The sequence below is a fragment of the Leptodactylus fuscus genome, chromosome 5, assembly GCF_031893055.1.
Source record: "Leptodactylus fuscus isolate aLepFus1 chromosome 5, aLepFus1.hap2, whole genome shotgun sequence".
In the NCBI taxonomy this organism is placed as follows: domain Eukaryota; kingdom Metazoa; phylum Chordata; class Amphibia; order Anura; family Leptodactylidae; genus Leptodactylus; species Leptodactylus fuscus.
Window position 1 is genome coordinate 158,299,719 of NC_134269.1, and position 18,212 is coordinate 158,317,930.

An 18,212-nucleotide genomic window follows, 5' to 3' on the forward strand; every position below is an offset into this window, starting at 1 on the left:
GTTAAAGCCTGGGTGGCAGTCGCATCATCAGTGACAGCTCCAGAATGAAGACGGATCTGCTGCCTCTCATCTGTTATCACACCTGTATATTGACCTTAGATACCTCAGTGATGCAGCAAACAAGACAAAGGCTTTCCCCGTCCTTCTCTCTTCTAGTGTTACAAGTCAAACCTTTGTACCTAACATTAAAGCAAGCCTGCCTGAAAACTAGGACTGTTTCGGAAGAATCTGTATAGTATATTTACAACTGCCTAGAGACATATTATGCAGTGACGGTCCTTTGAGGGTTGCTTTTATGTTTATCACTGTTGCATATTTGGATACAGGTCTTTCATCACATGTTAATAGAAACAGTCCTCGGCGCTGTGGTTTATAGTTTGATACCACTTGAAATCATATAATGATTATGTGTGGAGAGACCTCTGCTGGATGTTCTAGATCAGTGCAATACACATGTAAGTGTATGCATGCACGGTACGCACATTGTACAGCAATTAACAGGGGGCATCTACCCTTCTTGCTACCAAACCCTTTCTACAGGGGTCTCAGTGATCCTTGCTGGAGTCTGTCTCTGGAACTCCAGTGAAGACATCAATAACCTTAGCTGTCATTCACTGACCGCAGCAGTCAGATGCAGTAGTAAGACACATCATCCCTCCAGGGAGACTAGACTCATACTATGCACATATTACGCACATAACGCATACATCGCACATACATAAACATATGTTGATAAATCTCACACACATTTAAATGATCTAGTCTAACTTTACACCACTTTTAGTTCGCTTAGTTTTCTATAATACATAATACATGTGTAAAAATGTTGGTGGAATGGTGATGCATATTAAGTTCCCTACCCATTTGTCAGACAAGTCACTGAAATTGTCATAAAGTGTCTAAAGCACTTAAAAAAGGAGGTGTTAAGTATGTACACCCGATTATAGGTGCATATTACACTAGATTTCTGGTCAATTTTCATTAGTAAATTTGTTATTCACCTTTAGAGCTCTATTATCATGTAAGGGCTCGTTCACATCTGTGCCTGGGGTCTCCGCTTTAAGGTTTCTGTTTCCTGCCCGAAACTGAGCAGGAGACGGAAACCGGCAGGCATTTTTCAGAACCCATTCATTTGAATGGGTTTGAAAAGTGTGCGCCCGTGAGCGTTTTATGCTCTCCGCGGCAAAACCATTTTTTTTAACCGGACACAAAGTCAGACATACAGTACTCTGTGTCTGGTTTAAGAAAACTGGTTTCGCTGCGGAGAGCATAAAACGCTTACTGGCGCTCACAGCCGGACACGGTCTGACAGGTTTTGGTCTTCTGCATGCAGAAGACAGAAATCTCAGAACGGAGTCCAGGCGCTGGTGTGAACCCAGCGTCAATTGTCATTTTATTCATAAAAAAGAGGGTGAAAGTGCTTTGAATAGGTGTCTTAGTTTGCCAAGGTTTGGTCTCAGCTCAAGATTCCTGGGCAAAGTAGTTTTTGGGGAGGAAAGTGGCTCCTCAAAGATGAACAACAAAGGCATGTTTGGAAACTGTAGAATCCTCTCTACAAGGTCCTGTGATTATGTTTGTAAGCAATTTACTACTGACAGACAGCCTTAAAGAACTGAAGCAATGTTGTAAAGGACAGCGAGCCAAAATTTCTCAAGAAAGGTGTGAGAGACAAAAAACAATGACTTCAAGTTATTGCTGCTCAGGTGGTTCTTCACACTATTGATCCATAGGGTGCACTTAGAGGAGAAATCTGCATTAGATAAGCGGGCATCTCTCCAACTAGGTTTTCTAAAAAAAATAATATTTTCACTGGACAAACAAATGTTGACGGTTTCTAGGCTAGTCAGGAAGGCCACTAGAATGTGTGAAATCTATTCTCCATCGGAAGTGGTTCATACAGATCCAAACTCAATTATGGAGGAATTTTGAATATTTTATGAGAATTTATATAATGTTACTCCAAATATCCTAAGTGGGAATCTTAATATAGTATTACAGGCAAATCGTCCTGAATTAACTATGAATCAAAGAACCATTTTAGATTAACCTAGAACTGAAGAGGAAATTGTCTGTGCTATAAAATTCCTTAAACTGTCCAAGTTCCCAGGTCCTCATGGGTTCTCCAATAAATATGACAATCTTTTAGCCCCCACAGCTAGCTCCCCATTTACATAGCTTATTTAATAACATTCTTGCTATACAGTGCTCAAAGCAGGAAGCAGATACCTTGTTTCTCCAAAAATAAACCCTACCCTCAAAATATGCCCTAGTAAGATTTTCCCGTATTTCTGAAGTATGCTTGAAATATAAGCCCTACTCTGAAAATAATCCCTAGTTAGTTCATTAAAAAAATATACATGTAAAAAAGTAAATAAAAAAACCCAGAACAGATACAGTAGACCATTCGTGAAGGAAAGCACCAAAAGAATGGACACTCCCAAAAGAATCGACATTGAGTTTAAGGGAGCTATCTATACAAGGTGGCACTAGTGAGTTAGTTCTCCACAGCAATGAGGGTTAACTACTGGTAGTGTTGGTTTCTCACACACAGATCCGATAGTCCCTTTGATAGTCCCTCCGTTGCGGCTGCTTCCATCTACTACACTTGCCTGCAGTGGAATGATGTTACAATAGTAAGGGGCCTGACAGTGACATGTCTTTGACAGGAGTGACACAGATCTGTGTGTGAGAGCCCACTCACCATTGACACTTACAGACTTTAATTGTATAGGATCTAAGGGGTCTGGTGAATAGATAGATGTTCATCGTAAAAAGAAATAAGACATCTCCTGAAAATAAGCCCTGACCCATCTTTCACAGAAAAAAATAATATAAGACCCTGTCTTATCTTTGGAGACACTTTGTAGCTCTGTAAACTGTATAGTGGCCTGTCGCAGTTTTTGCAGCTCTGCTCTCATTGACTTCAGTGGGAGCAGAGCTGCAGCAAGGGAGCCTGGCCACTATACAGGACACAGAATTATCTGTATACGGCCTATAATACATGGACCAGATACACCACTGAACAGCTGATCCACGTGGAAGATTTGCATTAAACCTACATATATCAGAAATTCAAGGCCTATCATGAGGATAGGGCATTAAAAAAATCATGGACAACCCCTTTAATAATGCCTTCATCTTTTAACACCTGGAGAAGACCCAGGTTTACATAGACTCTAGCTTTCCGATAGGTACCATAGCTTCTGATCAAGGCCATAATTCTAAGTCTTGATGTGACCTAAGTTTTCGACATCTTGGGAAAGAATTTCACGACCATCATTCTATCTTTCTGTCATAATGCAACATTCACAATTTCACTCAATTAACCGTATGTCACATTCCTTCCCCATCAGGGATGTTGCTTTCCTTGTAAATGGCAGTCAACCTTTATCATTTATTTGGGCTTAAAGGGGTTGTCCTATCACAAGGATCCTATCTATACTGCTAGTTTATGTGGATTTAAGACTTTTCCTAAATGCATTGCTTTATCAAAACTGCTTTGTTTGGCCGCTATCTTAATTTATTCACTTCATTGTTTACGCTCCGTTTCTATGCCCCATGGGATTATCTGCTCATTTGTCAAGTGATGTAGCTGCCTGCTCTCAGAGGGGGAGGGAGGGGCTGGGAGCAGCTCTGAGCTGTTTGTGTCTTTTAAGTAGCGGAGCTTCTCAGATAGGGGAGGTGAGAGCTCGGGATTTCTGAGCTCTTATCAGTCGGTTTAATTGAATTTGGCTGATAAAAGCTAAGATAGGGAGTCCGTTACCTCTGAATGTAATGCAAACTGACTCAAATCCAGCTCTGCTACATCAGCTTCACACTGTGGTAATTAATTTACAACCAATCCCGTGCAAGTGAAACCCTGCTCACCTATATGCCGAGAAAAGCAGGAAGTGAAGAGAGCACAACAGCCTGCAGGTTAGTGAACAAGCATCATGGGAATACCCCTTTAAATTACCTTCCCCTTTACATCAGCTATACTAAATCTCACTCCTATTATCAGTCTCATTTCTTCATGGTTGTCTCACTAGGACCATATTCATCCCTCCTACTAAGAACACTACCACCTATCTAGATGATATCTCCTAAAGTCCATATCGTCCTAACTGTGCAAACCTTCTGGCAATAAAATCATATTTGTACAATTAAGAACTTTTTTTTCTAAATGATTGTGAGCCCCATAGAGGTCACAATGTACATGTTTCTCCTATCTGTACACCTTTGTAGAATGGGAGGAAATCCACGCAAACACGGGGAGAACATACAAACTCACTCCTTGCAGATGTTGTTCCTGGCAGGATTTGAACCCAGGACTCTAGCGCTGCAAGGCAGCAGTGCTAACCACTGAGCCACCATGTCGCCAATTTAGAACTTTTCTGTGAAAAGGTGGATGGCCCAATAGAAACAGTGTTTATAAATGATAATTCAGAGTCAATGGTGGGAGTTAATATCCCTAATATGAAATAACACTCCCTTGTGGCACATTTAGTCGCCTATTTCATTAGGTCAGTTTGCTGATTGCACAACCTTGGTATATTGTTCTTATTTTGCATATTAGTACAGACCACGGACATGCATATTTATTGAACAATAGTATGCATCGGTGTTCTTTTTTGTATATTAAGATTGGAAAAAACAGATAATGCTTTATTACGTGATCATTAGCATGTTAATAAGAATACAACACACACTGGGGAGAATTTATTAAGGGTGCATTCAGACTACGTAACGCCGGGCGTGTATGAGAGCCGTACACGCCGGCATTACGGCAGACTGCCGAACACTTCCCATTCACTTCAATGGGAGCGCTCGTAAACGCCGCTGTTACGAGCGCTCCCATTGAAGTGAATGGGAAGTGTTCGGCAGTCTGCCGTAATGCCGGCGTGTACGGCTCTCATACACGCCCGGCGTTACGTAGTCTGAATGCACCCTAAGACTGGAAATTCTTACAGCAGTGCTAATTCATTCCTTCATTGGCAACCTCTTACTAATTCTAGAACATCTTGCAAGGTCCCATGCGCTAAAATTGACATCTACAGACTAGTATAGATTTGGGGTATAACTAATTTTTATGGCATAAAGTGTAGTAACTGTCAGACTGAGGCATCCCTGCTTCAGTACGTCTTCATTGCCTTCCTTTTTGGACATTCTTCTAAAATGGAGAAAGTAGCACACCTCCCCTGGGCTTTTCCACCATATGTCACTGCTGAGGCCAATCCGCGGCCTAAAAAAAGGAACCATGACGTTCCCAAGTGACATCCTATTTCATATTCCTAGGCTGTTGAGACCATACACTCAAATGCATGGGCAATATGTGAAAATGGCTGCTCATCAGGTGCAAGACGGCCGTGAGAAATAGACGTTTTCATAGCCATTTTGTACCTCAGTTGTCTGAATGAAGCCTTACCCTTCGTTCACATCTGCTTTGGTATTCCAAATCTGCATGGGCATCAGAATCAGGACCAAAATATGCCATTCCGTGCCCCGTGTGAACTAGCCCTAAGTGTCATGTTTGATACTGAGGCAGATTCCACCTCATAACTCCCATTGAAGTGAATGGCAAGCAGAAAATAAGGGCTTGTTCACATAGGGGACATTGGGGCAAATTTTGGCACCGAGAGTGACGCGGGGAGCTGCATCACTCTCGGGTCAAAACCCGCCTGCCACGACCGTTGCGGCTTCCCCCTCCGGAGTCGGCTCAAATGAATGGGCCGACTCCGGAGGTCGGAAGCAGCGGCTCAGCGAGCTGCGGAATCTACCTGAAGAAAGGGCAGCTCGCTTCTTTTTGCACGTTGCCGCTAGAGGTCTCCATAGACTACCATTGTATGGAGGCGGATTTTGAGGCGAAATCCGCTGTCAAAATCTGCCTCCTTGCCCCCGTGTGAACTAGCCCTAACACCTGCAAGGTGCAGATTTTGACATGAAATTTAAACAAAACTAAAGTTCAGCTTCAAATTCTTAATGCTGAATTTTTACTAGGAAAATTTCTTCCGTGTGAACTGCCTCATACAGTTACATTGACAGAAAAATAAAAAACCTACGTATCAAAAGAAGGCCAAACAGAGCAGTCATGAAAGGGTTAACTACGTCTAGTTGTACACACATCTATTGCACTGGGTACAGCACATGTGGCGGGCACCGGCACTACACAGGAGGCACTAACATTTATGAGGAAGCGCCCGGAGCCCTCCACCATCTGAGGCGGGGGAGAGCCCTCTGTTTACAGGCGCATATTGCGGGAAGTGCCGACGTGGTGCCAGTGACTAGGCCGGCTGGAGGACAGGCTGCCTGACGGAAGAGTACGCAGGCAGGAGGAGCGGGCACAGCCTGGAAGAGCTGCCGCTGACGACGGCCTAAAGGGCGGAACATCTCGGCGTCTGCGCACTGTAGGCCGCGGAGGGGGTGTCGTCCTCTCTCAGGAACAGCAGCCCTGGCGTGTGAGCAGAGGGAGTGGAGGACGAGTCCCGGAAGCGCCGCTCCGCGCTGGGACTGGCTCCTTCGCAGCCATTTTCTGTCCAACCAAACAGCCGATTCGTGCAGGGAGCCAACCAGGGCCGCACTGGAGGTTTGTGCCTGGCTTCGGCCAATGATCGCTAACCGATTCTCCCTGTAGCTCAAATGAAATGTCCGGAGCCGGCAGTGTTTGTGCCGCCCGCCTCACTAAAGTGCCCGATGAGTACGGAGGCAGCGGCAGTGCACGGCCGAGCCGGACTTGTCTCCCTTTGTCAGGGCTGCCGCGCTCTGTATGTGGAGCTCCGGGTGGACGGCGCAGAGTCTGCCTCGTCTAGCGCGCCCAGCTGTGGGGTGTGCGGGCTGGATGGGGCCTCCGGGATAGACGGCGGGGGTGTGAGCCGCTCGGGTGTGGGATGAGGGGGGCCCGATAAGCTGATTGTCCGGGCTGGGGGCACAGGGTCGGGAATGGCCGGGGATAGACGATAGACATTGCTGTGGCGGGGGAGGGGGCACATCCTGCTCCGTGTACACTGCGGGCTCTATTGTCTCCGACCGGGCAGCGCTATGTATGGCGCTATACAGTATACGGGGCAGCACAAGGAAGGCCGAGCCCCCGGGGCTTCTGTACTGAGGGAGGCGGAGGTATATACAGGCGGTATATAGGGTCCGGGGAAGGTGTTTGTGTATACAGGCGGTATATAGGGTCTGGGGGAGGTGTGTATATATACAGGCGGTATACTGAGGGAGATGTGTGTGTGTGTATACAGGCGGTATTTAGGGTCTGGGGGAGGTGTGTATATATACAGGCGGTATACTGAGGGAGATGTGTGTGTGTGTGTGTATACAGGCGGTATTTAGGGTCTGAGGGAGGTGTGTGTATGTACAGGCGATATACTGAGGGAGGTGTGTGTGTGTATATATATATATATATATATATATATATATATATATATATATATATACAGGGTCCGGGGGAGGTATATGTGAGCACACAGTATACAGGGTCTGGCAGAGGTACATCTAAATACATGGTCTGGGGGAGGTATATATTAATACACAGTATACAAGGTCTGGCGAAGGTATATGTGAATACATGGTATATAGGGTCTGGCAGAGGTAAATACATGTTAAATATGTAAATACATGGTTTACTGCATCTGGTGGTGTATGTATGTACACAGTATACAGGGTCTGGTGGAGGTATATGTAAATACATGGTATACAGGGTCTGGCGGAGGTATATGTGAGTAGATGGTATACAGGAACTGGTGGAGGTATATGCAAATACATGGTAGACAGGGTCTGGTGGAGGTATACGTAAATTCACGCTATACAGAGTCTGGCAGAAGTATTTATTTTCCTTACATATATAACACTAGGTATACGTAAACACACACTATTTAGGGTCTGGTAGAGATGTATGCATGTACATACGGTATATAACCTCTATGCTCTGCACTACGATGGGATCTGCTGTGAGTTACTAAAAGACAGTAAATGTTATAAACTACATCTAATAAATTCTTCCATATTACGGTAATACTTGGTTAATAATCAGTTTAGTTTGGTTTCCTGAGTCCACAGCCTCATATACATGGCAGAGTTACATGCAACCTGTGCACATACATGTAATCTGTGTAATCCATGTACAATCTTAAACTGTGATATAGATTTTATAGCTAAACCCACACAGAAATAACCTTAAGAAAGGCTATTTTTCTCCTACCTTTAGAAGTCTTCTCCGCGCTGCCGTTCCTTAGATATCCCGGTTTTCGTTCATATGCTAATTAGTTTTCTCGCAGCATTGGGGGCGTCCCCTGTGCTGCAAGAAAAACTATCCAGCGCAGCCTTCTGTCTGCCGCCACTTATTTCCAGTTTGGCCACAGGAAAATGGCCGACTGCACCCACTGCTCATGTCCGTCTGCCATTTTCCTGTGGCGGAACAGGAGAGGCCACAGGAAAACGGCTGATGGACATGCGCAGTCAGCGCTTTTTGAAGAAGATGTGATGGGACAAGGAATAAGAGTTGAAGGAGGCAAACAAGAAGGCGGCGGCGCTGGATGGTTTTCTATCTCCCCCCGTGCTGCGAGAAATCTAATTAGCATATGGACAAAAACAGTGATATCTAAGGAACGGCGGTGCGGAGAAGACTTCTAAAAGTAGGAGAAGAATAGCCTTTCTTAATGCTATTCTGATGTGGGTTTAGCTAAAATCTGGATTCTAATGATAGCATCCTTTTAATAAACATTCTTAGCTTTGTCAAAGTGCTCTCACCGCGTCTCCTGACAAGGCTCTGTGTAAGAATAGTTCCACGTCTAAGATGCTGCACACTTACTTACACATTTCTGCATATGGTTATCGACTTCTCTCGCACCAACAAAGGATTAGACGTATTAAAAGCAACTGTTTATAAATCCCCTACAAGTTTATCTTATAATATTTGTGATAAATCTCCCGCATATCCCACAGCACTTTACAATGGGAGAAATAATGTAAGCAAAACAACTGAACAAACAATGAGACAAAGGGAAAGTGTTCCCTGCACATGGCAATGCCCAATAAATGGCCAGACAGACCAGCTGGAAATCTTCATCGCAAGCAGACTTCTTCTGTCATTATACACTTCCCTTTCACAATAATTTTACACTATATCCATATACGCCAATTGTACACACTGGATTTTGTTGCAAATCCACATTAATTCTGAGGCAATGTTTGTTATGCAGAGTTTCCACAGAATTCCCCTTCATTGCAAACTGAAATGTCCTGTGAAAATTGTCTGCTACTATAATCCAGTAATTTGCTACTGTAATCTACTACTGTAATGTAGTCCGCCCCGTAAATCCAGGTGGAAAATCTGCAGTGTGTAGACTTACCCTTAGGGTCCTTTCAGACCCAGTTTGTGCATTCTGCTGCGTTTCGAGCATCAGCCCTGGCTAAACTGGACAGGGGATGATCCCTATAACTGGACAGCAGTTAGAGCAATGGTCTTACCATTTGGTTTCCATTTTCAGATGGATGGTGATAACTCTACAACAGACACGTCCCAATTAGGAATATCTGCTGATTATATTGGTGGAAGCCATTATGTTATACAGCCCCATGATGGTAAGTATAGAAACGGTGGTGTGAATGTTGCTGTTTGATGTCAAGTGGCTGTCATTGTAGTTTAGAATTGACTATGAGGCTATGGCGTGACTCCCAGCTTTCTTCAGCACTTCTGACTGACATCCAGGACTGCTGAGGCCTGTGATTGGTCCTCAGCTGGTCATGTGTTGTTATGGCACATAGATGCAAGCTGTGATTGGTCCTCAGCTGGTCATGTGTTGTTATGGCACATAGATGCAAGCTGTGATTGGGCCTCAGAAGTCCCTGATACCCGTCAGAAGCACTGAAGATAGAAGGGAGCCACACTGAAGCCTATTAATAGTAGTTGATATATAATGCCAGATTAAATGCTATTTTGATTTAGGGCGGGTTCACATCTGCGCTTCGGTCTCCGCTTTTAGGTTTCCGTCTTCTGCCCTAGAAACTGGACAGGAGACGGAAATCGGCAGTCACTTTTCAAACCCATTCATTTGAATGGGTTTGCAAAGTGTCCGCCCAGACACCCAGGACTTTGTGTCCGGTTAAAAAAAACAAAAAAAAACAATACGGTTTTGCCGTGCAGACCACAAAATGCTCACGGGCAGGGCGCAACACAGTGGCTCAGTGGTTATCACTGCAGCCTTGGAGTCTCAGGTTCGAATCCCACCAGAAACAACATCTGCAAGAAGATGTTTGCGTGGATCCCCGTGTTTGGGTGGATTTCCTTCCATTCTATAAAGATATACTGATAGGGAAAAAAAAGTACAATGTAATCCTTATATGGCGATCACAATCTACAGAAAAGAAAAAAAAAACGCTCATGGGAGGACACTGGCTGCCGGGTTTCCGTCTCCTGTCGGCAGAAGACGGAAACCTTAAAGCGGAGACCGGGCACAGATGTGAACCCGCCCTTAGGTCATGATCTATATTGTGCCCACTGAAGTTCTTGATTGTGCAATGAGACAGATCTTTTGCTAACCTTCTTTATAGCAGTCACATCCTCATCTATATATCCATATACTGTATTTCTATGCTTTGTTAGTAATGTGTTTTGGAATATTAGAATGATCGCCATGATTATACATTGGTAATAGGTTCCGTTTATTCTGTCTTCTTTTACAATTACTTTCGATATGTTAGAAATTTTGAATGATGGGGGTGCTGAGATCCCACCTGATCGCTAAAACATGGGGGTAGAATCACTCAGCTGAGAAGTGTGCCCCTTCATATGTTATTCTCTGCTTGACACCTGAACAATTGGTACAAGTCATAGGAAGTCTAGACATTTATAATAAGATCTTACTAATTCCCAGTTTTTTGTTTCAGGAGACACAGAAGACAGTCTAAATGATCCAGATGACACGAATGGCTCAAAAGAAAGTTTCAGAGAGCAAGATATTTACCTGCCAATTGCCAATGTGGCAAGGATAATGAAAAACGCCATACCACAAACAGGAAAAGTAATGTCTACAGATTCCACTTTTTGTTACCTACCGTACAGCTTCATTATGCACCTTCAGTCAATACTATGCTTCTGGCAGAAGAGGTGCGAAGATATTTAGCCTTTGTGAGAATGTACCAGAGTAGACCATTCCCATTTCAGCATTTTCTGTGGCATAGTTTAGTTCTAACAATTTATAAACCCCTAACAGGTTAATAAAAGCACTCCATGTTGATAGATGGCAATCTTTCAAGTGTCTTTTGGGGCATAAAACACACTGGAATACACCCTCATGCTGGGGCCCCATGTGGAGTAAATGCTGTGGTTTTACAGTCACTGTATAGTGGATGGGATTCTAGTGAATCCCATTCCCACGCTGCGGTAAAATTCGCGCAGCAGACATGTTGTAATTTCCCAAACCCTTGCGTTTTTAGATACTGCAGCATGTCAGTTATACCTATGGAAAAGCTGGCGGTTTCCCTATAGGTATAATTGAAGCAGAAAGCGCAATATGAAAAACTGTGATGCATTTCTGCGGGAAGCCAACGTGGGGCCTTAGCATCAAACGGCGTCCCATATAATGCATCATTGTTCATTTGTCTCTTGTTTTTAGGGGGGGGGGGGCGTGACTTATTCAAAGCATTTCAGGAAGTAAAAAAACGGACCCTGCTGATGCTCGTTTCTTTTAGTCATCATTTTTCAGCCTGCTAAACATAAATATATCCTAAAGGCTCAGTCACAGTACCTTGATGTGTCCATGTTATGATGGAGCCACCACTATTCTGCTGGATATGGACAATCTTGATGGTCCCTATTAACTTATAATGGAGTCTGTCAGGTTTCAATTGAGATTGCTTTTCACAGTAGGATTAGTGCTATAGACTACAGCCCTCTTATAACACGCATGTAAATATTGGCTTGAAAATCAAATGCATTTGGTATATTTGCGTATTATATAAGAAAATTTTGTTCACACATCTGTCGTGTTTTTTCATAAGATCGGAAAAAAAATATAATGGAGTGTTAGATTTGACATACGACAGACAACAGTGGATAACTGACCCCCATTGACTTATGAGTAGTGATGGGTTCCTCCACAGTGTCTGTCGTATTGAGGGCATGGATACCTTTTCATGCTATTCTTCCTGTCAAGCATTATGGGATACCTGGTGGAGCCTCCAACGTAACAGCCATATCCATGCAGTTTTGTAGATTGATAGTGTCCTGTTCATTACATCACTGACTATCTTAGAATTTCTTTCATCTAACCAGTTTCCCTTTTTGTCTCAGATAGCAAAAGACGCCAAGGAGTGTGTACAGGAATGTGTGAGTGAGTTCATTAGCTTTATAACGTCTGAAGCAAGTGAGAGGTGTCACCAGGAGAAGCGAAAGACCATCAACGGGGAGGACATTCTCTTTGCCATGTCAACCTTAGGATTTGATAGCTATGTGGAACCGTTAAAGTTATATCTTCAGAAATTTAGAGAGGTTAGTACTGCACTTCTGAGTGTGAAAGCTCTGCATGTTACATCTTGTGTAACTGGAACCGTATTTGTGGTGAGCAGCAAGTATTTAATACGTAGTAACAGGTGGCACTCGCTGCTGCATAGTGCTTGTGATGTAATACGTAAGGCATGCGGATTGCTGGCAGCACACTTGCAATTTCTGGCCCCAAATTAAGATGGTTAAATTGGCAACACGCAATCCCCAAATTATAAGGGTCCCATAAATCACTAAATATGTGACAAAGACTCCTAAGATATTAGTGACAAGATAATTGTAAACTAAAGGCAATAGAACAAATTAAATAAGACATATAATGTTGATACTAAAGGATTGCATAGTAGACAAATGTCACAATATAGAAACAATATTTAAAAATCCTATAAAACGATTGTTTGTTTGTTTTATAAATGTCGTCCTTGTGAAATGTAATAACAGTAATCCTCGGAGATAGACCTTGCATTCTGTAATAGAAATGAATGCAGTTTTTTTGCTCCCAGTTTGCATTCTTTAAATGTATATAAAGAGAGAGCGCAGCAATTTCTGTTTGCATTTATATAAAGCCTCTCGCTCCCTGATGTCACAAGGGTGATGTCAATCATGCCAAGGAGGTGTGACTAGGTGGAAGCTGCTGCCCGCCTAACGGGATTACTTGACTTTTTATACTTTCATACAGAGGGCAGCAATGGAAAGGGAGTGACTTCACCCTGCACATGATGGGGCCAGTTTATGGTGGAAAAAAACACCTGACAGGTTCCCTTTAAACAGTGTCATGTGACTCCTGTACGCCTCTGGTTCAAGTTGTAATTCGATCACATAAGACCCCCTACATTAATTGTGGTGGACAGACCAGCTGTTGGAATTGTTCCATCCTCTGTTTACCACATTACATTTTTGGTACTGGAAGCATATTGGGGAAATGCAGTTGCCTAATAAATGTAAGTGTATTTTCAGAATTCTGGAGCCGCAGGCACTTATTGACCATATTCTTTTTCTTGTAAAGGCAATGAAAGGTGAAAAGGGCATTGGAGGGACTGTTACTACAGCAGATGGCCTAGGGGAGGAACTCACAGATGAAGCCTTTAGTAAGTACATGCACAATAATGGTTCTGTATATGCATAGTCTTCTAATGCTGGGTATTAAATCCTCACAAATCATTATATCCACAATAAATTCAGAGCTCCTTAGTAAACTGACAAAATTGGACATGGTGGACAGTGCTACAGAGTGCAGTTATAATTGAAAAAAAAACAAAAAAAAACTTACCTATCAGATTCATCCAGAGGGAAGGATGCAGTGAAGGAGTATTGTAGCACGTTAGTCCCTCTACTGATCCAAAGAAAAGTAACAAGAAACCATAATTCATGAGCCAACAGATGCATCTCCAAAAGCAGCAATGTAATTCCATGTAATCCAATAGATGGAGCCATACACCTAAGATTCAAGTCCTACTCCACACTTATTTGCTTAGGCTGAGGGAGGTAAAAAAACCACAAACTCTCCTGTCCCGTGTCCCTCCCAGCGTGGTCTGCTCCTTCTGCTCCAATGTCTTCTTGCAATGGACATCCTCGCTGACTAATGTCCCGGGTCTCTTCCCTTAGGGAAGACCCAATAATGTTTATAACCACTACAGCAACTTTATTATAGACTCTGTGACTTATACCCAAAACGTTTTTAGTTTGTTTGAAAATCTATCATACACTTGAACAAGCTTGTCTCTGCAACGACAAACTTTTGTGTAGCAAATGTGCTGTATGTAAACATGCCCATATTCTGGGTGAGAACCATTAAAGTTATGCCAAAATCCATTGTTTGCTAATAAAGGGAAGCGGAAAAAACTAATGAAACCCCATGTTGTGGAAACGCAGCAGAAATAAATGAAGCACTTTACAGCACCAGGAAAGTGAAGACTCTGGTTAATCCTATCCACACAGTGCAGAAAAAAAAAAGCTGTGAAAAAGTTATACTTTCAAAAAAACGCAGCATGGGAATTAGAACTGCAGAACTGGTTGTTTTTCCTATGGGTTTAATAATGGAAGAAAATCTACAAAGAAAAACGCTATGGGAAAAAAGCAGTATTTCTGCTGCTTTGTCTTAGCTGTATTCCGCAACTTGGGACCTTAAAGAGGACCTTTCACCATATCCGGGCACAGGCAGTTCTATATACTGCCAGAAAGCTGACAGTGCGCTGAATTCAGCGCACTGTCGGCTTTCTCGATCTGTGCCCGGTGTGAAGAGCTTACGGCCCGGTACCGTAGCTCTTCTATGGTCAGAAGGGCGTTTCTGACCATTAGCCAGAGACGTCCTTCTGCCTCGCGGCGCCAATCGCGCTGTGCTGTGGAGCGGGGAGGAACGCCCCCTCCCTCTGCTCACACAGCTTGTCCGTAGACGAGCATTATCAGGAGAGGGAGGGGGCGTTCCTCCCGGCTCCACAGCACAGCGCGATTGGCGCCGCGAGGCAGAAGGAAGTCTCTGGCTAATGGTCAGAAACGCCCTTCTGACTGTAAAGCGCTACGGTACCGGGACCGATAGCGCTTTACACCGGGCACGGATCGGGAAAGCCGACAGTGCGCTGAATTCAGCGCACTGTCAGCTTTCTGGCAGTATATAACACTGCATGTGCCCAGATATGGTGAAAGGTCCTCTTTAATCTAAAATATGATCCAGTCCCAATTTTTAGCACAGAAATTGATAGTCACACAAAACAAATGTGTTGGCTGAAGCTACACACAGCCCTCATTTCAAGATTTTCTCATTTTAACTATTGTGCTCTAAGTTATATACTGAGTTGACTGTAAGTTGGCGCATGCTTGTAGACTCTTAATTGCTACTTAAGGCTGAGACCCCATGTCATGGAAAAGTGGCTTTTTTTGGGGGGGCAGATTTTGCTTCGGTTTTTGAGCCAATGCCAGGAGTGGATTGAGCAGAAGGGAGAAGTATAAGCGATTCCTATATATTTCCCATTCTTTTTGGCTTTGCTTGGGGGGAAAAAAAAAGCTGTTTTTCAGGCAACATGATGCCTTAGCCTAACAGTAAGTCTAAGACCCCACAGGACATCCTGCAGCAACAAAAGCGCTGTGGGAAAGACTGCATTGGCAACGCATCGCGCTTTAGACAGAAAGTTGAGTTTTTCTTTGCGGACTTTGTTACAGTTATACTTATATGGAAACTGCCAGTGTTTCCGTAGGTATAATCAACATGCTGTGATTTCCAAAACTGTATGGTTTTGGAAATTGCAGCGTGCCCGCACTGTGGTTTTTTACTGCAAAGTGGGCATACGATTTGCTAGAATCCCATCGACTTTGCCCTTACTGTAAAACGCGGACAAAAGGCAGCATTTACATCCCTTGGGGCCCCGGCCTTAAAAGGGAAAATTTGCTGCAAAAGGTTTGTGTGTAGCCTTTACCATTGCAGGTTTCTATGCTGGCCATTGTATGCTTCCTGAAATGCGACCACATGAAACCGCACAAACTTTGCAGCTCTAAAGCTGTATCTATAAGTATTGTATTAACTTGTATATAAATTGACATGATTTGTGTATTAATATTGTGTGTTTTGCAGCAGGTCAGTTACCAGCTGGTTTAATAACTACAGATGGGCAGCAGCCAAATGTTATGGTGTATACAACCTCTTATCAACAGGTATGCTTAAGGATCTATCTATCTATCTATCTATCTATCTATCTATCTATCTATCTATCTATCTATCTATCTATCTATCTATCACTGTTTACTTCTCCATTGTTTAAGTAGATCTATTATATATAAAACCTTGATCAGAATTGATATTGGGAGGCCATTCGCCCCCATGCTGATGCATGATTTCCATTATGATGGTGGAGATTAGCATTAGTGGAACCGAGGTGCTGTCAAGTCCAGAATTCATCCCAAATCAATAGTATTGTTGTGTAGGGTCCTCTAGTGGAAGTAGAAACATGCTTTTGTGACCACAAACAAATAAAGCAATGCAGAGATGATCTTTTTTTTATAGATTTGCAAATGAGCCTGCAAGTCCAGATTTGGGAGATTGGCCTAGAAACAGCTGTAAAGCAGGCAGTGACTGAAACTGTAATTCTCAGTTACATGGATTTTTTGGGCTGTGGCACTGGCGGCTATCTGTAGGTAATCTGGCAAGTCAGGCCTGTGCCCACTGATTGTGTCCCAAGTAATCCAGCCTGAGCCTAACCCCTACACTGCCCAGTTGGTTTAGGAATCAAAACAGTGTCAAAAGCCAGAAGCACCATGGATAAACATAATGAAGTCTTTATTAAATATACATATAAAATGAATTACACATACACACACATATAAGATGGGGGGTTTTAATGCTTCAATGATAAAACTGGTGGCAACAATAGTGAATAATAAAGTGTATACATAGGGTTAACAAGTCTGTGAAGGTAATCAATAAGTAACCAATGCTGCTGTATTGTATGAGTGCCAGATACATGACCAGTATTTAACAGCCAGTAACAAAGGTACCATGAATAGTTGAATTAGCAAACATGACCCATTATAAATATGAACTTAACATATACACATACCGCCAGTAAACGCACCCCGACGCGTGTTTTGCTTTGTAGCTTCATCAGGGGGACCAGTTGGTTTAGGAACTAACAACTCTTGCTTTTAGTTTTTCAGTATACTCCTGTCTAAAGAAATTGGACTTATCATGCTATGATATAAATTGTTACACTATTTTATTCTATCTAAACCTATATATACTTGTTTTCTCCACAGATATCAGGCGTTCAACAGATCCAGTTCTCCTGATTTTAAATTGCCTGTCCTATCTGCAAACATGAGTCAGGAAGAAAGCTATACATATTTGAATGCTCTGTTGAATTGCATTGGAGTGAGAGTTTGTTTTTTTTTGTTTTTCATTTTCGTTATAATTTAATTTTTGTATATTGAGTTTCTGTAATGTAGCTTCCTTGGGCATGTGATATAGGGTGATTAAACTCCACCTTTTGTGGTTTCTTTTCCCCTTCATAGATTTTAAGTATTGGGTTTTAAAAGAAAGAAAAAAAAAGAAGAAAGGAAAAACATTTAGTTTTGTTTTTGTACAAGAGTTGTTCTTCTGACTCCTGTATGCATTGTAAAATAATGATTTATTACTGTCTGAGATTTGTAGACAGTTTCTTATTTTCATATTGAATCATGTAACTTCTTTTGTAAATCAAAATAAAAAAAAATACTTGTGATGTTGGATTTCTTACACGAAGCCTTTTCTTCTGCTCAGTACAGCTCATCCCAAGTCATAGGGTTATTCATTCAACCCTCTGGGGAGGGTTTGTTTTAAAGTTTGAGGGCCTGATGCAGCGGTAGGCCACGCCCCCTCCGGCCCTGGACCTATTTTAAGAGCAGTTTGCACTGGAATCACTGTCTTACTATTTTCCGGTGGGGCTACCTAGTCTATTCTCTAGCTTGGGTACCTGTAGCTGACTGTAGCTTACAGTTGTATCTGGAAAATTGCATTGTAACCACCCCTGGTGGTGAGAAATGGTGCCTGTGTATTCTCACAGAAGTGTATTAGCGCTGAAGTGCCTCAGTCCCGTAAGTCTAGAAGGTCTTGGTTTACCTGTGGTCTGGTGGTTAAATGTCTTTTTTCCAGAGTTGAGTGGGCTAGCGGCTCCCCTTAGGTCGTCTACCTCTCCTCCGGGTGACCACAGAAGACGGGAGTCTTCCTCCAAGAGGAGGCATATGGCCTGCGCTGTCTGCAAAATACCTC

General features: G+C 43.0%; 1 protein-coding gene across 2 annotated transcripts; it reads left to right on the forward strand.

Moving 5' to 3' along the window:
- The first annotated feature begins 6,451 nt into the window (after positions 1-6,451).
- NFYB (nuclear transcription factor Y subunit beta) lies at positions 6,452-17,634 on the forward strand. 2 transcript variants are annotated; one of them, XM_075274572.1, is made up of 7 exons: positions 6,452-6,562; positions 9,465-9,558; positions 10,864-10,997; positions 12,269-12,466; positions 13,485-13,566; positions 16,044-16,123; positions 17,222-17,632. In XM_075274572.1, exons 2-7 carry the CDS (start codon positions 9,465-9,467, stop codon positions 17,252-17,254), a joined length of 621 nt encoding a protein of 206 aa, XP_075130673.1. In that variant the 5' UTR covers positions 6,452-6,562; the 3' UTR covers positions 17,255-17,632. The 2 variants fall into 2 exon arrangements, with proteins under 2 accessions (XP_075130673.1, XP_075130672.1); XM_075274571.1 differs by lacking the exon at positions 6,452-6,562 and adding an exon at positions 6,954-7,074 and having other exon boundaries at positions 17,222-17,634.
- The last annotated feature ends 578 nt before the right edge of the window (positions 17,635-18,212 follow it).